Here is a 23,360-nt window from a genome sequence, read left to right as displayed (position 1 = left end):
TGCTATAAAAGTTACTGATGTCATAAATGATTCTCTTAGTGGAATAGTAAGTGTCTCTCTTTGACCTGCATATTACAGTAAGAACTGCTTATCAGATGCACATGACCGCATGGAAGATTGTGTGTAGTGCTGATGTTTTTGTTTGTATGATTTATGGGTTTAACATTGTCATCCTACAAAAAGGATCATCACATCACATGCAATTTATCATAAGACACATAATTTGCGAAACACATCACAACTGATGTTACTTTAAAAGAGAATGGAAAACGGAGCAGAAAGGTTTGATTCCGGTTAATTCTCATCCATCTTTATTGTTTATGCTAGAACATGAGTGCGTTTAAAAACATGAGCTGGAAAATCTTTGTCAGCCAGTGGATATTTCATTGTATTTACTGAATAACAAAGATGTGCAATTACCAATTTCCATCTCACTATTACACAGCTTTTACCATGTCAATATATTCAAATACAATTAATAAATAATACTGTTGAAATCCTTCTTACAGGTAACTGAGCAGATATTTTCACTCAGGTGAATTATGTGAAATACTCTATTTCGGTTTTAACAAGTGTTGGTTGCATGCTCGACAAAAGAAAGATCAACTTGTATTTAATTATGAAGCTCTGAAAATGATGAAATGGGATTTTCAGTAAAATACATTTGCCTCTGGAATCAAAATTTAGTATCCAAAAAAAAAAGAAATTTAGTCCAAAAATGTACAATCAGTTATTAATTCTAAACCACATCTGATTTTATTCCATTAAATGAGCAAGTAAAAAGATAATGTTAAGTCATTTTCTGCCTTTTTTTTTTTTTCATCCAGAGGGGGAATATAATGGAGACGGTGACTTAACGGAGAAAAACATTTTAAAAAAAACAATTTGTTTTAATGTGTTATATACACATCTGAATTACCAAAATAGCAATATAAGTTTTAATACATGTTAATTATATAATCTACACAGATCTAGAGATTTGTTTTGCCTACGTCTCACTGTAGACTGTTCGTTTGAGTGATTATGCCCCAGTAGCTATAATGTGACCTATGTATTTGGAGATCTTTTCATTTTTTTATTTTATCCAATAATGAAACAAAGGCAGTTGTGAGTCTCTAGTGGCTGGGTACTGAATGTTACGTTACTGAATGTGATCTATAAATCTCAGTCTTTGCTCACTGGGAAATCCCTTGTTTGAAAAAGTAGTGAAGTAACACAGCTCTGACACGAATAGCACAGTGGCTGCCGGAGGCATAATCAGAGGGCTAATGGGGAAAGACAGCACCCAGTGTGCTATTTCATTCATGATAACATACTCTGAGAATTTTCATTTCAATTTCTCTACGTCTACTGCGATCCTACGCCCCCACTTGTAAAGTGAAAGACACGCTACCCAGGAAACGGTCGGTTGCTGAATCGTTGATGATGCCCTTGCCGTTTAGCTTGCATTGAACATGTAGTTGGGTCTCGGACTGGACTCCAGAAAAGCGCACAGCCACCAATGGGGAAGAGTAGTTTACCTGTTTGTAGAAATGGTGAAAAATACTATGAAATGCTATTGAATTTTTAGGGATTCTAAAATGTGAAATGGGATCACTTACATGTCTCAGTTTCCCATAATAGGGATAGTACCGCAAGTTGAAGATATTGCTTGGAAAGAACTCGACATCTCCGAGGACTTCAGTTGACCCTTTCTGGAAAATCATTGGAGAAGAACCAAAATTGTCACTGTTTAATGACATACTGAAAGGATATTAGGTTATGTAATGTATTAAATAATTATCGTATAACTTCTTATACAGTGGATCATGCTAGTCATTAATTATTACCTTTACTCCACATGTAACGTTTACTGGAGTGCCTTGACCAGGCAGATACCCGAGAATCTGTCAGAAAATAGTCAAGCGTTTTACACACCTCTTAACTAGCTATTGAGACTGAACTTGATTACATTATAAACTGCAGGATGTGTTCATTTAGTCATCGCTTATATTAACCACAAGATGGCACTAGAGCTTCAGAGCTTTATTTTTTCTGTTTTTTTTTGGGGGGGGGCTTTGTTCTGCCACCAAAATAATTTTTGTATAGTATGTTCCACACTGTTATAATCTCACCCGATTCATTTTGACGATGATGCAGGGTTTTCCCTTAGAGTATCCGAAATCTTTGTCATGCGTGCCGGAGCATTCGCCCAGCATGGACCTCTTAAACTGACATGCCTTGCGCTCGGCACTCTCCTCTAAGTCGTCCTGCATGAAATACGTATTTCCCTCACATGGAATGTTCCGCCTCTCCTGCACTTTATCATCATAGGCTGGATATGGCCATGGCGGGAAACCATAATAAAAGACATGGAAGAGAAACATAGAGGGAGAGAGAGAACATAAATTAACCAAACAATGGCTGAGGCCCAGCCTGGCCTCTACAACTTACAGGCCAGCACAAAAAGTGGGCCCCTGGCAGCACTAAACAGTTACACTGAGTGAATAAAAGGGTTTCCCTCCTTGTCAGTATTTCTATCGACAGCAGGACTTGTTAAACAGCGTGCTGGAGCGATCTGAATCTGTGCCCGCAGAACAGAAAACGTAACTTCCCTTTTAAATTAGTTGTTCAACTAGTTCTCTCATGCAGGACTTACGTTTCAAATGGGCTTCCAGTGCTTTCGCATACTTCTTCCACGATTTTTGGTCAGAGGCGTTGAAAGCAATGTCAAACCCATGAGCAACATGTTCTACATGAGGTGACATTGTCAAACCTGCCAGGAGACAGAGAAGATTGTATTAAGAATTTTGTTTATGTACTTATATAAGAATACAGTTTAGAATAATAAAATAATGATTGAAATAATGAATAATTAAAAATGTAAAAAAATATTATTCATTTCTAAACAAGTGCAATTTTCAATAATCCAAATTATATACTGTACAATATTAAATCATTTCTATTTTTTCTATTTTACTTTTTGTCTGCACAACAACTGGTATGATCCACACTGAGATCTGATCTCACCATCATGAGTCCATCTGTGATAACATGAAGAAACAGAAAAAACGAGACAGACTAAATCCAGAAGAACTGCAGCAACGTCTCAAAGACGCTTGAAGAAACCGACATGCAAGGCTACCTGAAAAAATATGTGAAAAACAAGTGTACCTGGACAAAAGCTGTTTTAAACACAAAGGGTTGTCACACCAAATATCGATTTGATTTAGTTATAGAAGTTAATTGATAAATAAAATCTATTTATGACGTTATTTTTGAAAGCATCGTCAATTAACAGCATTTACAGCAGTAATGTAGCTTTGACCTCAAGCGTTTTGGAGACATTGCTGCAGTTCTTCTGGATTTAGTCTGTCTCGTTTTTTCAGTTTCTTCATGTAATCACAGACAGACTCATGATGGTGAGATCAGATCTCCGTGTGGATCATACCGGCTGTTGTGCATACAAAAATCTCACTGGATTATTACAATTATTGACTAAAGTAATGGAAATGTAAACTGATATTTCCTACTGATATACTACAGCAAAATATATAAATAACAGGCTTAAACCCATTTTTTGGGTGAAAATATTAACGTGCCTAGAACTTTTTTCACAGTACTGTACATACTTTTGGAAAGTTCAAAAAGCAATATGCTGATTTTTCCAACCTGGTGGCATCACCCTGTCATTGTAGGTGGGAGCATATGGACTAATCGACCACATCAGGCAGCACATACAACCAGCAAACATGGCCGCGAGGAAAATGTATAATGCTGAGTAGAAGAGCAGAATAAGGCCTGAAAAAAAGATCAATAAAGCAAGATTTAATTGAGGAAACCCCTTGTACGTATTTATTAAAATAACTGATTAATATATCGAGGAATTTGCATAAATAGAATGTGAGATCAGGTTAACACATTTAGTCATAAAATAATTTATTTCAATCAACCATTCGAATACACTAAACTATGTCATGTTTTTAGTAATCATTTTTCCATAACCTTTCCTTTATGGAAGAGTTCAAGACACTAAAGTCGATTGAACTTTGAGAGATAAAAAGACAAACAAATCGCAACCTTTGTCCTTTAATTTTCAATTAAGACTCCATTAACAGCTGATCGAATGGGACGGGTCGTCAAACTAAGCGGCTTTTGCTGCGCAGACAATTTTGCAGGGACTTGCTGCAGCCCCCAGCCACAAAGGCCTTTCTGTTTGAGCCTAGTGAAAATTCTCCCAGCTGTCCTTTCACTCAGGAACACAGTGAACCTCCGGTTGCCATCATAGTGACGGTCTTTTGCAGCCATACAGAGCCACAGCCAGCTCCAAGGAGCCCGATCACCCCATTCTGGCATTGTGAGGCCTCTGCACTCTCCTTTCATGGGACACGCATCACAGCACTCCAGCAGCCCCTCCCCTGCTCTAAGGAAGACTACGGCTGTTTATTTAATCCACCTCAAGCACATTCCCCATCATATCATGCCCATCTAAAGCGTGGAGATGTTGCATTACATCCGCACTCAATACGAGGGCATTGGTGCATTGACATTTTCTTCTGCTATCCCCAGGACACTTTCATACTGCTGTTTAAAGTACTCGTCCCGATGGGAATTTGCTGTGTTGCTCAGCAACCGGACGTTTAGCTGCAGCGATTGGCCGCTCTGTCATCATCGGACTTCTTCAGGAAATGCTCACTGCCAAAAAAGTTCTGAGCTCGGACACACACAAAAAACACTACATGTTAAATTGTAGATCTGAGAGCGTGTTGGAGGAGATCTTGGAGGTCAAGGGGGCTTTGGGAAAGAGGGAGAGGAAAGCACGGTAGGGGTAAATGGAATGTGATCCCGGGCCAGCAAAGGGACTGTGACATTCGCTCTCCCACTGAGGACCATTCCCCAGGCAGTCTGTTTTTGTCAAGATGTCTCTAAGCTATTCTGTGCACCTAAGTAAACAGTAAGCTTGGACATGCACACACACATGCACCCTCAGTGACGGCGTGCACACACACACACACACACACACACACACACACACACACATTTTCTGTCTGAGCGAGCAGAAGCACAATTCATCCCCCCTTCATCCCCACAACTCATTCCCACTACAAATAACTCCACTAAACATGGAAAATAATGAGCAAAAACAATAAGCAATGGTCTCACTTGCCTTTGCTTCTACGGCCAGACAGAACTTCACTAATTGAAGACTTTGTTTACAGTCCAAGTACAATTTAGATGCACTCCCTCACCCACAGACAAATACCCTCTGTTTTGCCATTAAAACAGGTATCTCATTGTGTAAATTCAAATATAATTTTGTCTCATTACTCACTCCAGCTCTTCCCCGAGCGGCCCATAAACTCCTTCGTTTCGGAGTTCCACAGGTAAGTCTTTAGGTCGTCGATTTTCTCATGCAGCGTCCTCTTGGGCTTTGGCTTGGGCTTCCATTTCTCAAAGTTAAGGTCATCCTGCTCCAGAGGCTGATGTTCTACCAGTCCTTCCTGTTCCACTTCCATGGCCTCAGCTAGTTCGTGTTTATGAAGTGATCCTGCACGCTAAAGATAACATGGAAAGTTGAAAAATAGTATTCACAAATAAGTTTCTGAATCAGATGATTTCCCTGCAACAAGCGTTAAACGTAAAAACCCACTTTCAATGTGGATAATATTGTCTGATGCTCTTAAAAAAGGCCAGAAGACAAATATTTTTCTTCAAAACAGTTAAAGCAAGTGTACGATCTCATTCAGTGTGAATGAAAGAAGTTTCAGAATCCCATTGATCTATGAGAGGCAGAAGAGGACCCACACACTCGCTGACCCATGTTGGGAGATCTAACCTCTCACAGCTGCACAAGATCGGCAGGGTCACTCTTCAGCCAGATGTTACACACTCGTTCTCAATATCAAGACACACATAAAATACACTTTAAAAACTGGTGAAAAATACTTTCGCAGCATTTATTAATAGAGGTTCATGTTAATTTATACATTGAGAAAAATTTCTATATCATAGCATTGTGAAACGAACATGAAATAAAGGTATTTAATATAATTGAATCAAACTGCCTACATTAGATTACATCAATTATAGTCTTTAAATCTAGACAGATTCTGTCATCATTTACTTACCTCAACTTCCATAGTATTTTTTTTTATGGAAGTCAATGGGGTCCATCAACTGTTTGGTTCCAGACATTCTTCAAAATATCTTCTTTTGTGTTCAGCAGAAGAAAGAAATTCATACAGATTTGGAACAACTTGAGGGTGAGTAAATGATGACAGAATCAAAAAAATAATAATGGTGAGCTATCCCTTTAAGGTACCAGAGGTAAAATGCCTCTACAATATATCCAATACTAATAGTAGGCTATAGGCTAATGATGAATAATTGCCCGTGTACATTTACCTAAATAGTGATGAACAGGTGAAACGATTTTGGTGACACTCCTTCTGTACCAAAAATGAATTTTAAAAATGATACAAAAGAAAATGACCTACAAAACCGCGTTATCTAGGTTCTATAATATTTACTACTTTATATTGTAGGCTATAGAGCACTAAATCCCGCAAGATATGGTCATTGCAATGCCCTCATCCCTAATCAAAAGTAACCACATTACTCTGGTGCATTGTGGTTATGGTCACTTGCCAGTTTTGAAACTTTGTCATCCAGGAGCAGGTCCTCCGCCCCTCCCGCGGTAGAGTCGCGCTCCATGATCTCTCACTGAAGAATAAAGGTACTTGTTAAACCAATCACATATACGAGCGGTCCAAGCGTTTTACTGAGAGAGTTCAGTCCACGAATTAAGTCTGCAGCCGTCCAAAAGAAGTCAAATAATTGTCTTATTTCTTCTTCTTCTTTTTCTTCTTCTTTTTTTAAGTGAAGATAAGATAATATTTCGATGTCTTCAGAAAAGAAAAGGGGGGAAAGGAAAACATTAATGATCAAAGTGCCCCCCAAAATAATGTCTTGATGAAGGCACTGGTGTGATGTCTTCAAGTTCACTTTACGCTGGCTGAACAAACGTTAATTCTGGTCAAGAACTGGTCGTGAATTTCATTGAGTTTTTCCTCTTACAACGGATGTCGGGTGTGGAGGAGCTTCTTGCTAGGAGTCGAGCATCATAGTGAATTGAGTTGAGCTGGAGAGGGAAAGTGGGGGTGGGATACAAAGTGGAGTTTTTTTGGCAGAAACTTCGTTTAGTGTTGTGTGGAATTCTGCACACGCACACCACATAGTCTCATTGTCTACTGAAACAAGCTCTATGCAAAGACCCACAGCTTTATAAGTTTCTGTTCTGTTCTGCATTGCCGTTGTCAATCACTAAGTAGGCTACTGGATCAGCAACTAGTCTACATTAGAACAGTGAGGTTTAGTATGCAGGACACTTCACTAAACAATCCCCATTGACTCGCTGGGCTGTTAAACTCGAGAAAGATTAGCTATTTGCGCGCATCTTGGAGACAAACGCAAAATTGTGAAATATGGGTCCGCTTTGGTCTGTGTTGGCGTCAAACGCGTAATAAATTCAGAAAGTTGTCATCAAGCTTAATATTTGTACACAGATCACGTTGCGCTCCCTAAACCCGCTGATTTTTTTAAACCTCAAAAGAACTCGCGTCATGGAAAATTCGGTCTTGTCTGGTTCTTTCTGCTTCTTTGGTGGAGAGCAGGTCATTCAAAGAAAGACCATCAAGGACTGAAACGAGCAAATGCAATCATTTATTTGTGACAAAACTAGGCTGGAAGAACAGAGATTAATATGCTATATTAATGTCGCCGCGTTTTATTTCATCACAGAAACAAGCAGCCCGAGTGCTTGCTTGCTTGTGTAAAAAAAAAAGGGTGATCGAAGCATATTCACTTCCATTCAATTTCATTTACTTAAATACAACAATAGGTCTATAGTTTAGTATGTAGTAGGCTAAATAAGCAAAAATAAGTAAGCACCATACATACACTGAACTCACGTAATGGCGCAGTGTTTAATTCCACACGTTTTGAACTCTGCATCACCTCAATAGACTATAATTTTATTCATGTGTGACTGGTGACATTCAACTATTAATATGAACAATGGGTGAGTTAGGCTACTTCTAAATAAGCCCGTTTTAGGCCTATAGCCTATGTCAAACTGCACTTGATGCAGTCAAAAATGCAGCAGACCTGCAACGAATTCTGGTTAATAAATTAAATATAGCCTAGCCTATAGGCTATATATAGCCTATTTATTCAGAACTTATTGTAAAAAACCCTCAGAAACTTTCATTTGTATTTTTAAACCTATTTGTGTTTGTTCACAAGACCAGTTGATGGCGCACTTTCATTACTTTGATATTGATTCAGGTTCAGGATAGTCAAGAAAGATAGCTATACACAAATGTATTATTCTATAGATTATAGGCCTATTGAATGTTCTTAAAGTATTTTGGTCTGTTAGCCTACTTTTCTATGCACGCTAATATTTCAGAGGTGGACAGTATACAAAGTAGGCTACATTCACTTGAGTATAGCCTACTGTAACCTACTTAAGTACACTTTTTGAGTATCTGTACTTTATTGGGGTATTATTTTTTATGGAAACTTCTTACTTTAACTTCACTACATCGTCGGACAGATGTTGGATTATGGTTGAAAAATAAAGTCGGGTTGACGTCAGAACCCGACGTCGGACTGACGTCAGAACCCGATTTTAATTTTCAACCACAATAGCCTACTGTCCAACGTTGAAGATTAATGTCAATCTAGTGTTGGATTCTGACATCAACCTGATTTTAATTTTCAACGTTGGGTTTGGTCTTTTAAATGCAAATTTTGTCACTGTTTTGGAGCACATAGGCCTAACAGTAGCCTATAAGGCTAACATATTCATAGCCTACTAAAAGCCAAAAAAATATAATATATAAATAGGGCATGCACTATTTGGGAACAGCCATTTGGGTGTCCGAAACCATTGTGGACGTTATTGAGTGCACTTATTCAATCTCACATTCAATCCTATGGAACTGTCTTCTAGAAATACATTTGATATTGATATAGGCAGGCATAGATTCAGAGGCATAAGCCTAAGTAGGCTATTACATAGCCACAACAATGCAACAATAATAAAACAATGCATTGACATTTACTTTTTACTTTTGATATAAGGTAAAGATCTGTCTTTACAACTTTAACTTGTAACGGAGTAATATTTGATCAGTAGACTATAGCCTATAGCAAACACAAAACGTTGGCACAAGGTTACCCAACCTTCTAACAATGTTTTAACAACATGGCCAAAAGGTTGCTATTACTACGTTGTGTGGTGAAGGTTGTTACAGCGTTGTCACAATGTTGACATTGAACCACCGTTCAGGTGCTTGTCTGGGCCATATATACATAATAAAGGCTAGATGTCTTACAGCGGAGTCTCTAACGTCATCACCCGGTGGCCATCTTTTCACAGGCAAGCTTTTTGGCGGGCTCTGTGGTACCTGATGTAAGTGAGTGATCTGCACAAACACAAATACTCTTATCGCTAAAATCTTGACGGATTTACAAACGGTTTGGTTTCTTAAACGTTATTAACGTGGCTATAATTCTGGATGTTTGAACATGTTGAAATATATAATATTATAATTATTCATAAGTAGGCCTATGCCGTGTCATAACTACATCTCTGACGTTTATAACAAATCAAACCGGTTGAAAATCGGTAGAAAATTGAATTTTACATCTGGGGCTCATCTGGCCCTGGTAGCTAATAGGCTACTTGTCTAATGTGACATTTATTTGTTCAGTAGGCTATAATTGAAGGGACAGAATAACGTTAGCTGATAATTCATGGAGTTTGCGATCTTGTATAAATTACAGTAGCCTGCCCTGGTGTATGCTAACGTTAACGTTAACTATATTTATTTTATTATTCAGATATCCGTTAATCCTTACCGTTAGGGAAAGAGTTGAACATCTTCTGGTCAGGTATAGCCTATGACAGGTAGCGTAGGCTATTTTAACTTTATGCAAAATGTTAAGCCATAACGAAGCCAAAATTACTTAAATGATGAGTAGGCTAACGTTAATTGAGATTTCAGCACTCCTTGAACAGACAGCGACTGGGGGATGCTAAAAGATTGTCAGAACGTCGTCTCGCAGTTGCAGAATGTCGCGCAACTGCTACAGCCCTGTCGCGCGTCTTACAATTCTACGTTGTAGGCTACAATGTTGCGAGCACGTAAACAACGGCGTTGCCATAGTAGAAATGCCCCGTGCCACAGACGTTGACACAACGTAAATGTGTTTGCTGGGTAGTTTCACTCAAGTAGCCTACGGTGGTTGTGTACTTTGTCCACCTCTGCCTATTTGTTTGTGTAGCCTATTGAGCAAGTAAACTAATTATTCTTCAACGAATTCTTCGGTAAGAAGATAGGCTACATGTAGGCTAGAGTGATTTCCTACACTTTAGCGATACATTTTGTCGTTCTTTTGGAGTTTGATGGGTTTTTTTAAATGAATAACGAATAGGACTGAATCTCGAGTTATCGAAGTGTTTAGGAAACGCCGATGAGTGCGCTATAAGAGCATTTGAAAGTGAACCATGGGATTTTCTGATAAAGCTGAATTATTATTATTTTTTGACAGTTTTATTCCACATGGGCTATAAAAAATATTTGTATTATTATTGGCAAATAGCATTTTATGCAAACATTCCCAATATATATGTAGCTAGTATTGTTTATTGTGAGCGAACATTATATTTATGTTCTCAAATACTTTGTGAGTTTGTATTAGGTGAATCGTGAAAGAAACATGAAATTACTACAAACAGAAATTCGTGACTGACTTCACTGGACACTTTAAAACGTGTTATGAATGCCAGTGACCACAACATGGCGTAAATAACCTCTGAATCTATTTTTTGAACCAGACTGTTCGAAAGAACCGAATCAACATGAGTCGCACTTCCAATAACTACTGCTCCTGCCCTACTCAAACAGCGAGGGGTTCCGCCTTGCGCATGCGCAGTGCTGTGTTCCGTGCGGCGTTCTGCTGAAGGGATGAGGGCAGCAGATTCAAGAACAACAGACCCAGATGCTGATGAGAGAAGAGCGGCAAGAAAAGCGACGCATGGTGTCAGAGAATGCCACGGCAAGAAAAGAGTTTCCAGTCATTAACTCAGAGGGAAGGCATCATTGTCTCATTGGCTACGTTCTTGTTTTTGACTTGAAGTAATTACTGCAGCTAATGCTGCAGACCCTGACGTTACAATGCCAGCGGGGCTGAATGCGCAAGGCAGCGGTATACCTATCTCTGATGCGATGGGTAAGTACAAGGTCAATGGCATTCACTGCGTCTACAGACCATTATGGTCTCACGAAGCACAATCTACGCTTGTATTTTCGTTTAAATTTGATTAGCTACGTTTGTTCATAGGCTACTAGTAATTATTAGAACAGGCTTGCACCACAGAGAAATAAGCGTCCGGTAACCTACATTCCTACATGTACGTGTCTCGGATGTCCTCAAAGAATGACGATAGAACATTTATTGATAATGTTAATGAAAATACACAAACATATGTGGAATATTATTTGCATGCGACCTAATTTAAATGTATTTTGCTTAGTGATAGAAAACCCTCGTATTAAATACCTACATTTATCTGGGTTTCTGGGTGCCTTTGCTGCTGTAGATTTAGACATACAAGAGGTAATATGCACTGCTTGCTTTGCTTTGCATTACCCCAAAACAAACGTGCCTAAAATAAGACAATGAGTAACAAAATGTTGCCTAAGGCCATCTTCCAACTCCATTGTCTTTTTCAGGATCATTTAAGAGGAGGAAAAGAAAGTCCATCATAGTAACAGTGATGCTCCTAATTGTCTCCATACTCATCCTGGTCTTTGGTCTGGCCGCTACCACCAGGACACAAAACATCACTGTTGGTGGCTACTATCCAGGCGTCATTGTAAGTATGTTGCTAATGTTCATAGCTGTGTGCTGAACAGACTGCAAAGCATCCTATTGGTCTATAAATGAGTTTGTGATGTAAAGCACTGTGGGGAGGAAAAGGCCTCATGTTTAATTATTTTCCGCTTGGCCCACCATTATGGTGACTGTTGGCCATTTCCTCATTACTGTAAGGTTGAACTGAGTGAACTCATCCATTTATTATTCAACAGCAAGTATCATTATGTTCTTCACTCTTGGAGAAACATGCAAGCTTAAATAATACTACAGAATGTTTTGTACAAGTAACAGGTGTTTTCCTGGTATTCCACGGGGACTGACTGTTTTGAAATACTATATGCAAGTGACATGGCCAGATTGCATATATAGCTCTTAACTTGGCCATTGACCACACCATAAAATTAACTTGGAGAAAGACAAAAAGCTTTTTGGCAAAGGGAGATTGTATATGGGAGCGTAATTGAGTGAGGTCATTAACTTTAAAACTTTGAAATAGGTTCATATTTTACATAGACTTGCATCGTGACAGTTTTACCCTGTGATATTTTCAGCTCGGCTTCGGGTCCTTTCTCGGAATCATTGGTGCCCATTTGATAGAGAATAAGAGGCAGATGGTAAGGAGTCTTTCATTACACTGCTCATATTGGATTCTGTGCTTGTGCATTCTATCATCCAATTTAAATTTTTAACCAAATGCCCACACAAACAACTTTTTTTTAGTCATGTCATAATGGCAGAAAGGGCTCTTGGTTTTGAGCTCGAATAGCAGCGCATGTTGCAGGCCTTGTGGTGAGATGCACCCAGAAATAGCCCAGTGTAAGCGGAGCGGGATGGATGTCCATGCAGGAATGTTCAGAAGTCATTGCAGTGCAAAGGGAATAGGAGGTGCAACAATCCAAATAAAGTGCATGAAGATGGCATGGCTGGCCAGATCATAGACACACAGGAACAATTACTGCTGGGAAAGTGCAGGATAAACACTAGTGTAAGTGGTTAGAGCATATAATGTGGTCCAAAAGTATGAGAATGTGAAAACCTGAAGAAGAAAAAACTGCAAATAAACTATCTTTAGTTTTTGAACATTGTGTTTCTGTACTATTCACTAATCAAATAAGCAAATTTGTTGAATTGAGCATGTCAAATCATTTTGTACAGACGGTCAGATGTTCTTGTTTCCTTTAAAGCACAATAATGCTTTTTGGATCATTTTCAAATCATGCTGGAGAACATGATCATCAGGTTTTAGCCAGGCTTGTGGAGTTCATGCTGCTGTCATAAAGCAAAAGGGAGACAAACCAAATACCAATTTTTTATTCAACTTTTCACTCATATTGTTACAATGATGACATAAATTGTATAATTTGAATATAAATAATCTCTTGTCACCAAGTCTCATGCTCACCCAAGCTGAATTTATTTGATCAAAAATAAAGTAAAATTGTGCAACATTATTACAATTTAAAATAACTGTTTTCTATTTCATAAAACTTTAAAAAATCTATTCTTGTGATGGCAAAGATGAATTTTCAGCGTCATTCCCAGTCGTCAGAGTCACATGATCCTTCAGAAATCATTCTAATATGCCTATTTGATGCTTAAGAAACATTTCCTATAATAATCAATGTTGAAAACAATTGGGCTGCTTAATATTTTTGTTTAGATAGTGATACTATTTTCTCAGGATTATTTGATTAATAGAAACTTCAAAAGAACCGCATTTATTTGAAACAAAAGTTTTAATTTCTATAAAATTTCTCTACTTTTTCTATTAATTTGAAAAAGTTTTTTCTAGGAGAGAATTCATTATTTTAAAATCGATTGATTTATATTAGATTATATCAAGAATAACACTCAAAATGCCGTTATTTATTGATCAGATATGGGCAATTAAATGTGTTAAGTTGTCCTGTATTATAGAAAGCCTCAAGACAGACGCCTCTGCAAAGTGCTTTAGATTACAGACAGAATGGTGTGACTGGTATCTAAATGGCTGGTTGTGAAAAGGCAGATAAATCAGTGAAGTTAAGTGGCACTAAGGAAAAATCCAAGCAGACCCTCTCCTTGTCCCATAATATACACATCTACAAGTTCTTAGACAAACCCCTTCAATATGTATCTACAGTATAAGGAAATCGTAGATAGTAGTGCCCAGGTGTGTGAATGCAGGTGCATTGAGCTACTACAGCAGGTGAATAGGTTGACATTGCTGTTCTGCTTACAGCTGGTGGCCTCCATTGTTTTCATCAGCTTCGGTGTGGTGGCAGCCTTCTGTTGTGCTATAGTGGATGGCGTTTTTGCTGCAAGACATATAGTAAGTGCTTCCACACCATTTTATTGTAAAATGCATTTCTTCAGATAAACACTGCAGTGAAAGCTCTGTCATGGCATACTGATGTTGTTGTTTCAAAGGACCTCAGACCTGTATATGCTGGCCGATGTGAATATTACTCCAGTGGGACTGCGTTTGATTTAGATGTGAGTCGCCAACCCGAGAGAAGTGCTTTCACCAACTTACAAGCATCTGAATGAGGGTTACGTACTAGTATAGTGGGATCCCATTTAGAAAACACATCTGTCTTGCAGGTCCACTGTCAAACTGCATCTCGGGTCTCCTGTAACCTGCGTGTGAAGAGCAACACCTGCTACTGCTGCGACCTTTACAACTGTGGCAAGTATGTGTGTGTGAGCGAGTCCCATTCGGATACATCCCTCCTAGTATATTTTCTCCAAACAAGCGGATTTATTAAAAAACAACAACTATGCTTTGTTTTACCTTGGTTAAGTTCTGGTTTATATTTGCTTGTATGGTGTGTGCTTCTATCCCTGAAATTCAGCTCTGTTCGAAAGAACATTTGTGTTTATTTATGTTTCAGAGAGCATCCTCTTATGGGACTTCAGAATAAAGATGTTTTGAAAAAATTTAGGAAATCCTCCATGATTTGGAAGTAGGTCTTTCCACTTTTAGCCCCTCAATGACATTGACAGCCCATTATTTGTTGTTGTTAAAGTACTAAGTGTGGCTGCATACAGTCGCTGTACTTTATGTACAGTTACTTTACTGATGAAATGAATGGAACTAAGATTCAGTGTTCTCTGGTTCCTGTTTCACAGGTGAGGAGAGACAGCAATACTTTAGTTTACATATAAAGAGTCTTTGATGACAGTGAGCTTAAATAAGAAGATTGGATATATTTATCCATTTCATGCTCTTCTTAAGAGTGATGTGCACTGGTATGCAGATGGTTTTGTTCTATTCTTTTGCATGAGTCACTGTCCTGTCATGCTTTACCTCTTTTGTTGCTCTGCCTCTCACCAATATGTGTCTTATTTATTTCATGAATGTCTTGTTATAATATGTTTCTTCTCCTCACCATCTCAGCCGAGTGGAACTGCGAGGAGGGTACCATGAGTACACAGAGGTGAGGAGCTGCCAGGATGTTGTGCACCTTTACCACCTGCTGTGGTCTGCTACTATCCTCAACATCATAGCTCTGTTTCTGGGCATCATCACCGCCGCAGTGCTGGGGGGCTTCAAGGATATGGTGAGATTGAAATGCAGTGCAAACAACTAATATACACTATATTGTCAAAAGTATTGGAACACGAATCTTAATTATTATGGGTTTCCGTGGCTGAGCAGCTGCATGCAAGCCTTGCATCACCAAGTACAATGCCAAGCATGTAAAGCACGCCACCACTGGACTCTAGAGCAGTGTTCTGTGGAGTGACTAATCACGCTTCTCCGTTTGCCAGTCTGATGGGCGAGTTTGAGTTGGGTGGGTGCCAGGAGAAGGCTGTCTGTCTGACTGCATTGTGCCAACTGTAAAGATTGGTGGAGGAGAGATATTGGCTGTTTTTCAAGGGTTGGGCTAGGCTGCTTACTTCCACTGAAGAGAAATCTTATTGCTTCAGCATACCAAGATTTTTTTGCACAATGCTATGCTTCCAGCTTTGTGGGAAGGCTCTTGTCTACCCCAGCACGACTGTGCCCCAGTGCATAAAGCAAGGTCGGAGTTTGGTTGGAATAACTTGACTGGCCCGCGCAGAGCCCTGACTTTAACCCCATCCAACACCTTTGGGATGAACTGGAACGGAGATTGCGAGCTAGGCCTTCTCGTCCAAAATCGGTACCTTACCTCACAAGTGCTCTACGTGGAAAATCTTGTGGAAAGTCTTCCCAGTAGAGTGAAAGCTGTTATAGCTACAAAGGGGGATCAACTCCATATTAATGTTTATATATTTAGAATGCAATGCCATTAAAGTCCCTGTTAGTGTATGGCCAGGTGTCCCGATACTTTTGTACATGTAGTATTGCATTTTGTATGATTTCTGAGAACCTGTGACATTCATTGAGCCTCTGTTTTTTGAAGATGCCAACAGCAGCACCAGATTCCTGTGAGCCAGAACCTCTCCCAATTCCTCCACCCCGAGAAACTCCTGGCCCCACCACATCCAACCACTCTTTTTACAACACTGCCCCCTGCTTACCTCCATACACTGCCTATGACTTTCAGGTAATCGCATTCACTTTGAGCTGTCAGCCCACGCTGTGTTTCATGCTTTAGTGGGCATATATATATATATATATATATATATATACACGTATATCATTTTATTTATTATGCCTTTCAGTTATCAAGTTTACTTAGTGAACTTAGTGCAATTCATTATTTTTATATTTTTAAATAATTGTATGCAAATAAACAATGTATATAACATTTATTAAAGGTTTAAAAAAAAAAAGGAAAACATGTCATCATTAACTCACCCTCATGTCGTTCCAAGCCCGTAAGACTTTTGTTCATCTTCGGAACACATAGGTAGATGTTGATGAAATCTGAGAGCTTTCTCCCTCCGTTGACAGTTACGCAACTACCAGTTTGACACTTCAAAAAGTTCATAAAGAGATCTTAAAACGAATTCATATGAATTGAGCGGTTTAGTCAAAATTTTCTGAAGAGGCTAGATCGTTTTTTACAGTTGACATAGAGCCTTATAGATTTTACTTTATATGTTTTGAGTCTGTATGCTAAGAACATGTCATCTGCTAATTTGTCTTTACAGGGTGCCAGCTTGTTTCCTGACTCTTCAGGTCTGTCTGATGATTCCCAGTCTGGAGCCAGTCACATATGGCCAAATATGATCCCACCTCGTTATTCTCCTCCTTATTACCCACCTGATGAGAAGCCCCCGCCATACAGCCCCTAAGGGACCAGTCTGAGGAAGACATTTTCCTGCCAAGAGAGAACTGGCATTGGGTATTTTTGGATATTAGTGTACCACCTCATTGAACAATCATTGTTCTGAATGAACAACCTTTGCAGAAGAGGCTCACCTGTGCGGCAGGTTAAGTATAGAGAGACTACAGCGTTAACCACAGGCATTCATCACCAAACAGCAAATGTAATATGCAACATTAAAACCCATACAAGATTCGCTCAAGTCAATAAACCTGATGTGTAAAATATTCATGTTATATAGCCTCAATCCAGGAGGACTATAACAACTAGCCTGACTATGAGATCAAGACTGTTCACAGATAAGCCTTAAAATGTGTGTCCGCTTCCGGTACAGCTTCACCTGGTTCGCAGCCTCTTCCTCTTATAAGTAACCTCTGTGGGTCTCCTACATGTGATTCCTCTGAGTAAATCCATAATGTGAACTTCTCCCTTCCAAAGTGGCCCAAAGTGTTTTGCCTCGCCTCTGCTCCGTCAGCACGAGGATGAGTCTCGTATCTTATCTTGCAATTGATTTGCACTTTATTGTCTTCAGAATTTACTGTATTCACACAGTTCTACGTAATTACTTGAGTTATTTGTAACTGTTTCGGGCAGCTAGATTGTAAAGAACATATTTTTTGGCCGAATCGTATTTTTTTGTCCTGAGTGCTTCATTAGGATCAAAGATCTAACCTGTAATATGTGGTGTTTCTTTTGCATTACGTCAAGCACACAATCATGTCACAAATTCAAATAATCCTTCATGACAAAAAATATCCTTTAATAAGCTCTTACAAGAATGTGAGGACTTTCAAAACCTGTACTTCTCACATTCATCTGCCACTTTTGTGCTGCCGCCGTTTCTGTCTAGAAATGACAGGACTTACCGAATGTAAAAAAGGAGTAACCATTGTATAAATGTACATGGATCTAAACTTCAAAAAGTCTCTTCACATTGCAAATATGATATCAGTGTGTGTGTGTGTGCAATGCTGTACATGTTGTACATAAACCGAACAATCGAACCGCCTTCTCGTAATTGAGTCCTAAGACTTGTAGTGTTCTCCTTTTCATCCGTTTGTGTTCACTGTGAGTGTCAATTCAATACATTGTACTTTATGTGCTTGATTTATATCAATAACTTTGTCCTTTACTGAAGTGAGTAGAGATATTACAACAAACTCAACTATTTTATGACTTCCTGGTTGATGTTTAAGTGCAACTGGTGATTATTCTACAGCCACATGCTATAAACTAAGATCTTTGCCTCAATTGTTCATGTTACATGAAAGCATTGTTTACCTTTGATGTTAAAATCTTAAAATGAAAGACTGATAGTTCAGCTGGAATTCATTTTTTTTTGCTTCTTATCACACATGCATTTCCAAATATGTCCACCGGCACTTGACCATTGAATCCATTTTATCCCGCATCATGTGGAACCTGCACATTACAGATTATAATCGTGAACTAGTGCTTTATGATCGTCAACAAGATCCACTCTGAATAGAGAGGCAGGAATGCTTATATCAGTGACTGGTGGTTATCATACTGGAAAATACTAATCAATTTCATGATGCTCTTATAAATAAAAGAAATACATGTGTATGTTCTTCAAAGTTTTATTTCATTCTATCACACTAAGACCTAATAATAAATAGTTTACAAAAGAGAAGAAATTGTTAAAATGAAGGCCTTTAGTACTATTATGTACAATACATGATTATGGTGTTAGAGCACTAGTTCTGACTGAAGGAATCTCATTGTATTCACAGATTCTTCTCACAGCCCACAAAGCTAAATAATTATAAAACTATGCTGAAAAAATAATTGTAAAAATGATATATATGTATATACAAAATATTCAACTGAAAAAGAGAGGTCCTTTGTATTACCAACATTACCCTTTATACCCTGGACATTTCAGTATCTTGTTTCTCTAGACATGCCGGGACGACGGATGAACATTTCTCTTCAGGTCCCAATGTTCATAATGTAATATAAATAAACAACCTCAAAACATAATTAATGGACAGATGACATAAACATTTGATATATTTACTCCATCCTTCTTAAAAACTGCTGACAATCAACAAAACCTATAAATACAAACATTCCAACCATTTCTTAATGCCATTAACACTGTTCTATCTAATACCAAACAATTATATAAAAACTACAATAATAAGCCGACAAGAAAATTCAAACAATGTTAGTTTCTCTTTCAAATGAAACTGAAAATGTAAGGAATAATTGGATGCACTTTATTTTAAGGTGACGAAGTTACATAGTACTAAATTGTACTTTCTCAAATAAGTACTGAGTAATATTGGGGTTAGGGCTTGGTCTAGGGTTAGTTACTTGTAATTATGCATAAATACGGTTATTACTATAGTAAGTACATGTAGTAACATGTAACTACGTCGCCTTAAAATAAAGTGTTACTGAATAATTTGGTGTGATGATGATTTCACTGTTACATTTGATTTTGGAATTGTGACTTATGTAACACTCCCAAAAAGCAGTTACACATTAAAATGACACAACTGTAAGAAAATAATAACTGTAATAGATTGCAACAGTCTGTACTTGAACCCTACTAATTACATCCATTAATGATGGTTGTACTGTCCAGAACATAAAAGGGAACAGGTCAGCTCTACACAGATCTAATGTAGCTGTACATAAAATATGTATTATCTACTTTGTCTTATACCATGGTCTGGGTGAATACTCGATTCTGATTGGCTGCAGGGTGTCCGTTAAAAAGTGATAGAGGACACCTAAATAAACTGTCAGGCGTAACCAAGGAAACCAAGTTATTGTTTGTAACTTGTAACTTTAGATTTCGATTGTAAAACTAATTAAAATATAAACTAATGTTTTAAAAATGTGTTATTTGGCAAGTGACCATGGTATAAGCGGGTTAATGCCCTTCGACCTCGTGACCTCGTCGGGCATTAACCCTTACATATTATCTGACGAAGAATTATTACGATTCAATAAAGGACTGTGAAACTGAACTGTAATCTAGTGCTAAGTAACAAATTATTCTAAATATACATTAAAGCACCTTGAAACAATTTTCAGATGATGGATACTGGTGTTGAGTTTCCAGGGAACCAAGATCTGCACCTCAAACACGAACAAATGGAACAAGGCACCTAAGCCAGAGGAGTGAACAAGCATGCTCAGTACGTCTCTGGTATAACAAACTCAAATTCGTTCGTTTCTGCATTTATTTGGTCGACAGGCCGTGGTCCTGGTCGGACGTGAGCCATTGGCCTGTTTTGTGCTTCGGATTCTACAAAGATGTCATCCCAGCTCAGTGCTTTGCTTTGGCCAGATGGAAGTGGCTGGTTGGTAAAGTGCTCTTTGTCGGGGTTTACATGTTGGACAATCCCATCTTCATTGATCACCGGAATCCCCCCCGACTCCTCGGACACAAAGGAATATGGTTTGAACTGCAGCGTTTTACAAGGCAGCAGACGATACAAGTTGTTGCAAGAGTCATCTTTCTCTTTCCTTCCTGAAGGATCTTGGTTGTGCATTTGCTTGCAGTGGGTGGACAAAATCTGATAATTGAGAAACATTTCACTGCACAGTAAACACTGGTATCGTCTTTCGCCTGTGTGCGTGATTTCATGTTTGGTTCTGTACTCGGCCAGGGCAAAAACCTTGCTGCAGTAATGGCACGGATACTTTCGTTCCCACGAGTGAGTGTTAAAGTGCCGCCTGAGGCTCGTCAGGCACACATAGGGACGCTTGCACACAATGCACACGTAAAAGGTCTTTCCATCCATGATAAGTTCATAGTGATCCTCCTGATCCAGCTTTGGTTTTTTCTTTCTTTGAGGCGAGTTATTGGCCATGTCGGGAGAATCCTGTGGCACTTGCGATTTCCTACCGGGAGCCACTCCCTCCCCGGCATCCTCTTTTACTGGAACGATGTCGTAGGTGTTTTCACCAATGTTGGCATATACTTTACAACCCGGCGATAGCGAATCGATTTCCGAGGCTTTGTCTAACGTTATCGTCTTTTTCGCCGACACTGCTGGGACCATGTTTATTGCAGGTATTGGTCCATTATTGGTGCTATATGTCGGCCTTACATCCGACAGTCTGATTTTTCCAGGATGATCGGGCGAGAGCTCTAGAAGGACCTTTTTCTTTTGGACACCAAGTATTTCGTTGTTGTCTAGAGGCAGCGAGGTGCATTGAGCGCCTGAAGGGAGGCTGTTCACGCAAGATGGGGTTGTGGGCTCACTGTGTGAGCTCGTTTTTACTGATGAAGTGAGAATACTGCTACTGGATTCTGGGTTCGATAGGAGGACAACATCTGGTTGGGGCTCAAGGTTATTTTGAAGAGTTGTATTTCTTTCAGAAGGAAGCTTGTCGTTAGCAACTTGGGCTGTTGAATCTTTAGAGGCAATTGCTTCCTGGTTTGTGGCTTTTTGTTTTTTAGCCTCTGGTCCTCCTTCGGTGTCTAATATCTTGTATTTTTGAGCTTGCGGGGCCTCTGTTTTTGAGACAAAAAGAACATCATCGTCTGAGTCCATTTCCTTTTCTGCATTAACACCTGCCATGTTGAACTCTTCAGCAGACAGTGAGAAAGTCTCAGTAATAATTGGCATATTCTCGGCTCCGGTCTCATTTTCCGCAGAGGAATTGACACAGTTGTTGTCACTTTCTTTAGACAGGCCGGGTAAACCCTTGACTTGTGCGAGAGGCGTTCCTAAATTGGCTAGGAACGTCACGCCTAAAGTCTTACCAGCGCTGATGAGATCCTGAAGTCTGTCAGATCGAACCCTGTAGATTTTTGAAGTGTACATGTAGTTCAAAATCACATCGAATATGTCTGCCTTGATGAAGTTCAGCTCTACAACTGGTCTAGCAACTGAGAGAAGTTGGCGGAAATAGGTACTCGAGGCAGACAGCACACATTTGTGAGCCTTGAACTTGCGGTCTTGCACGATTATGGTGATGTCACAGAATAAACCACTGTGTCGCTCATCATTGATGGACTTCAAAAGTGATGCTGGATACTGAGTGTCCGCTGCAGATATTAGCTTTAGTTTCGACATGCCTGTGAGGAAAAGGGTATAATAAAATTTAATGTACTTTCATTATAATAACATAAATATAATAGCACTATAATAACATTTTGAAAAGATTAGTATTAATAACAAATTAAATATATTATAAAACATCTTAAAATGTAACTAAATTAACAATGCAAAGCATTCTACGTAGTGCTGTCAAGTATGCAAGAGATATACTCTTAGACACATTTCAGCTGTCTGGCAATGGAAAAGAAATCATATTTTCATATATTTTTTTCTCAAATTGTTATGTCGTTATAAACATACTTTAAAAGTTCAGTAGACCTGTTTCTAAAATTCACGGCAGTATAATGTGGAAGCTGCAAAAGCACGAGAATCGAAGGCACGCTAGCTGGCTAATTGTACAGAAACAAAAGACAAGCATAAAGACATGCGGCTTGAAAAGTAATATGAAACTAATGCGTTTGACTACTTTGACGTGATTAAACAAAATACTGTTCCTGTGAGCCCACAGCTTTTTGATGATAGCACTCAGAACTGATAGGACACCGGTGGGCTGCGGTCAGTGTGAAAACAAAAACAAATGGCTCAATGCAACCCTCCTTCCTGGTTTGGCGGCAGCGCGCGGCCTATCTGTCTATATGATGCAGAACAACGCGTATGTAGCTAAAATACGATGAATTAAAGTTTTAATCTCCCACAATCTCGGGATTCAAATCTCAAAACCATATACCTGCAAAGCGACCAGTTAAAATCCACGATTCCTTTTGCTGAGAAACAATAATGACAGAGTCGGTTGCCGTGGACAACACAACGGAGCTCGAGTTCCTTGTGTGAGATGAACGAGTCTCGCGCTATCGCCTCCACCAGCCGACAGGAGTTGCGCGCGACAGTCTGCCACAACATACGCGTGATGAATGTTAATGAGACAAGGCAAGAAGATTTTTTTCTTAAATTTGACTTGTATTTACACACGTACAAATATAGAAATGCACTGGGAGAACAAATACATGATGCAATAATATAGAGAAGATATCAAAATAGGGCAAATTCCATACATCTGAAAAGCTTTTGGAGTTTTACATCGTATTTTCCGTATTTGAAAAGGTTTCCATATCATAGTTCAGGTTAGTGTAATAACAATATTTTT

The 23,360-nt window shown here is 38.9% G+C and overlaps 3 protein-coding genes across 8 annotated transcripts; 1 reads left to right on the top strand and 2 right to left on the bottom strand.

The window, feature by feature from the left end:
• Positions 1-286: 286 nt before the first annotated feature.
• On the bottom strand, positions 287-9,924 carry atp1b4 (ATPase Na+/K+ transporting subunit beta 4). 4 transcript variants are annotated; one of them, XM_079629717.1, is made up of 9 exons: positions 9,907-9,924; positions 6,628-6,702; positions 5,312-5,534; positions 3,652-3,780; positions 2,639-2,755; positions 2,115-2,314; positions 1,830-1,886; positions 1,602-1,694; positions 287-1,520 (listed from the first exon to the last, which is right to left on the bottom strand). In XM_079629717.1, the coding sequence occupies exons 2-9, from the start codon at positions 6,691-6,693 to the stop codon at positions 1,359-1,361; spliced, it is 1,047 nt and encodes a 348-aa protein (XP_079485843.1). In that variant the 5' UTR covers positions 6,694-6,702; positions 9,907-9,924; the 3' UTR covers positions 287-1,358. The 4 variants fall into 4 exon arrangements, with proteins under 4 accessions (XP_079485843.1, XP_079485842.1, XP_079485845.1 ...); XM_079629716.1 differs by lacking the exon at positions 9,907-9,924 and adding an exon at positions 7,057-7,080; XM_079629719.1 differs by lacking the exon at positions 9,907-9,924 and having other exon boundaries at positions 5,312-5,527; positions 6,628-6,737.
• Positions 9,925-10,916: 992 nt separating this feature from the next.
• On the top strand, positions 10,917-18,753 carry tmem255a (transmembrane protein 255A). Of its 3 annotated transcripts, XM_079629711.1 has the most exons (10): positions 10,917-11,280; positions 11,784-11,926; positions 12,480-12,542; positions 14,150-14,239; positions 14,338-14,403; positions 14,512-14,600; positions 14,802-14,873; positions 15,308-15,470; positions 16,299-16,442; positions 16,993-18,753. In XM_079629711.1, exons 1-10 carry the CDS (start codon positions 11,226-11,228, stop codon positions 17,134-17,136), a joined length of 1,029 nt encoding a protein of 342 aa, XP_079485837.1. In that variant the 5' UTR covers positions 10,917-11,225; the 3' UTR covers positions 17,137-18,753. The 3 variants fall into 3 exon arrangements, with proteins under 3 accessions (XP_079485837.1, XP_079485838.1, XP_079485836.1); XM_079629712.1 differs by lacking the exon at positions 14,802-14,873 and having other exon boundaries at positions 10,967-11,280; XM_079629710.1 differs by having other exon boundaries at positions 10,967-11,280; positions 14,512-14,873.
• A 1-nt stretch (position 18,754) lies between these two features.
• Positions 18,755-23,106, bottom strand: zbtb33 (zinc finger and BTB domain containing 33). Its single transcript, XM_079629709.1, has 2 exons — positions 22,944-23,106; positions 18,755-22,233 (listed from the first exon to the last, which is right to left on the bottom strand). The coding sequence occupies exon 2, from the start codon at positions 22,229-22,231 to the stop codon at positions 20,339-20,341; it is 1,893 nt and encodes a 630-aa protein (XP_079485835.1). The 5' UTR covers positions 22,232-22,233; positions 22,944-23,106; the 3' UTR covers positions 18,755-20,338.
• Between the last annotated feature and the right edge of the window lie 254 nt (positions 23,107-23,360).

This window comes from Phoxinus phoxinus (genome assembly GCF_949152265.1).
Source record: "Phoxinus phoxinus genome assembly, chromosome: 12".
Classification (NCBI taxonomy): domain Eukaryota; kingdom Metazoa; phylum Chordata; class Actinopteri; order Cypriniformes; family Leuciscidae; genus Phoxinus; species Phoxinus phoxinus.
Note: the sequence above shows the minus strand (reverse complement) of the source record. Positions and strands in the feature narration are given on the sequence as shown.

Bases quoted from the DNA above. Each gene is read 5' to 3' on its own strand.
- atp1b4 (XM_079629717.1), bottom strand. From the start codon at position 6,693: ATGGAGCGCGACTCTACCGCGGGAGGGGCGGAGGACCTGCTCCTGGAT. The intron at 3,781-5,311 runs GTGAGTAATGAG...TCTTTTTTTCAG, and splicing joins CCGCTCGGGGAAGAGCTGGA to GCCTTATTCTGCTCTTCTAC. The intron at 1,887-2,114 runs GTGAGATTATAA...ATTTTCTGACAG, and splicing joins TCATCGTCAAAATGAATCGG to ATTCTCGGGTATCTGCCTGG.
- zbtb33 (XM_079629709.1), bottom strand. From the start codon at position 22,231: ATGTCGAAACTAAAGCTAATATCTGCAGCGGACACTCAGTATCCAGCA.
- tmem255a (XM_079629710.1), top strand. From the start codon at position 11,226: ATGCCAGCGGGGCTGAATGCGCAAGGCAGCGGTATACCTATCTCTGAT. The intron at 14,874-15,307 runs GTAGGTCTTTCC...TCACCATCTCAG, and splicing joins AAATCCTCCATGATTTGGAA to CCGAGTGGAACTGCGAGGAG. The intron at 15,471-16,298 runs GTGAGATTGAAA...TGTTTTTTGAAG, and splicing joins TGGGGGGCTTCAAGGATATG to ATGCCAACAGCAGCACCAGA.